Consider the following 1,764-nt stretch of genomic DNA (forward strand, 5'->3'; position numbering starts at 1 on the left):
TCCCTGGGAGACCCTCAGACCCATCTGGGACCACCCAGGGGTGCTGCCCCTGTCCCTGGGAGACCCTCAGACCCATCTGGGACCACCCAGGGGGGCTGCCCCTGTCCCTGGGAGACCCTCAGACCCATCTGAGACCACCCAGGGGTGCTGCCCCTGTCCCTGGGAGACCCCCAGATCCATCCAGGACCACCCAGGGATGCTGCCCCCTTCTCTGAGACCCCCCAGGTCCACCCAGCGGTGCTGCCCCCTCCTCTGAGACCCTCAGATCCATCTGGGACCACCCAGGGGGGCTGCCCCTGTCCCTGGGAGACCCCTGACTCAATCCAGGACCACCCAGGGGTGCTGCCCCTGTCCCTGGGAGACCCGTGACTCAATCCAGGACCACCCAGGGGTGCAGCCCCCCCACCCTGCCCCCTCCCCAACCCCCACTCACCCAGCCAGGGCTTGAGGAATCCGTAGAACAGCTCGTCCTTGGGGGCAACGAAGGCTGGGGGAGACGGGGACAGGGTGGGCAGGGGGCCACCAGGGTGGGCAGGGGGCCACCAAGGTGGGCAAGGGGCCACTGGGGTGGGGAGGGGGCCACCAAGGTGGGCAAGGGGCCACTGGGGTGGGCAGGGGGCCACCAGGGTGGACAAGGGGCCATCAGGGTGGGCAAGGGGCCACCAAGGTGGGCAGGGGGCCACCAGGGTGGGCAGGGGGCCACCGAGGTGTCATCGCGTCCCCTCGGGTGGGGACCCTCTGCCAGCACCCACGGCCACCGTGGGGTGAGGGTTGGGGTACAACCGTGGGCTGGCCACGGGGACACCTTTGGGTGGCCCTGGACACCCTCCAGGACAGGTTGGTGGCCACCATGGGGTGGCATTGGGGACACGTCTGGTGGCCCTGGGGACAGCTGGGGTGGCCCTGGGGATGCGACTGGTGGCCCTGGGGACATGTTTGGTAGCCCTTGGGACATGACTGGTGGCCCTGGAGACGTGTCTGGTTGCCCTGGGGACGTGTTTGGTTGCCCTGGGGACATGACTGGTGGCCCTGGGGACGTGTCTGGTGGCCCTGAGGATGTGTCTGGTGGCCCTGGGGACAGCTGGGGTGGCCCTGGGGACATGTTTGGAGGCCCTGGGGATGTGTCTGTTGGCCCTGGGGACGTAACTGGTGGCCCTGGGGATGTGTCTGGTTGCCCTGGGGACATGTTTGGTGGCCCTGGGGACGCAACTGGTGGCCCTTGGGACATGACTGGTTGCCCTGGGGGCAGCTGGGGTGGCCCTGGGGACGTGTCTGGTGGCCCTAGGGACATGTCTGGTGGCCCTGGGGATGCAAATGGTGGCCTTGGGGACATGTCTGGTGGCCCTGGGGACAGCTGGGGTGGCCTTGGGGACATGTCTGGTGACCCTGGGGACACGTTTGGTGGCCCCGTGTCCTACCTGAGGCTCCGAGGAGGGGCCGGAGGGTGGAGGGGTGGAAGAGGCGCAGGACGGGCATCCAGGGCAGTGCCCACCACAGGCAGCCCTGGCTGTACCGGGCCACCAGCGCGTCCGTGTCCTGCAGGCCCTGCTCCGTGCTCTGGGCCTGGGGACACAGGACACCGGGGGACACGGGTGACCACGGGGGTACTGCCAGCCTTGGGACACCTGTGATCCCAGTCTGGGGACACTGGGGGGCACGGGTGACCACAGGGGCACTGCCAGCCTTGGGGATACCTGTGATCCCAGTCTGGGGACATGGGGACACCGGGGGGCACAAGTGACCACGGGGGCACTGCCAGCCATG

General features: G+C 68.8%; 1 protein-coding gene across 1 annotated transcript in view; it reads right to left on the bottom strand.

Moving 5' to 3' along the window:
* Positions 1-318: 318 nt before the first annotated feature.
* The window catches only part of LOC113961579 (cytochrome P450 4F22-like), a gene marked incomplete at its 3' end in the record, with an annotated part of 3,071 nt that continues 1,625 nt past the window's right edge, over positions 319-1,764 (bottom strand). The window contains exons 2-3 of the mRNA XM_027672005.1: positions 1,419-1,563; positions 319-487 (exon numbers count right to left, since the gene is read on the bottom strand). Coding sequence (XP_027527806.1) covers positions 319-487; positions 1,419-1,563 — 314 coding nt within the window. The remainder of the gene's footprint in view (positions 488-1,418; positions 1,564-1,764) is intronic.

This window comes from Neopelma chrysocephalum, unplaced genomic scaffold (assembly GCF_003984885.1).
Source record: "Neopelma chrysocephalum unplaced genomic scaffold, ASM398488v2 Primary Assembly neopelma1_97296, whole genome shotgun sequence".
NCBI classification, from domain to species: domain Eukaryota; kingdom Metazoa; phylum Chordata; class Aves; order Passeriformes; family Pipridae; genus Neopelma; species Neopelma chrysocephalum.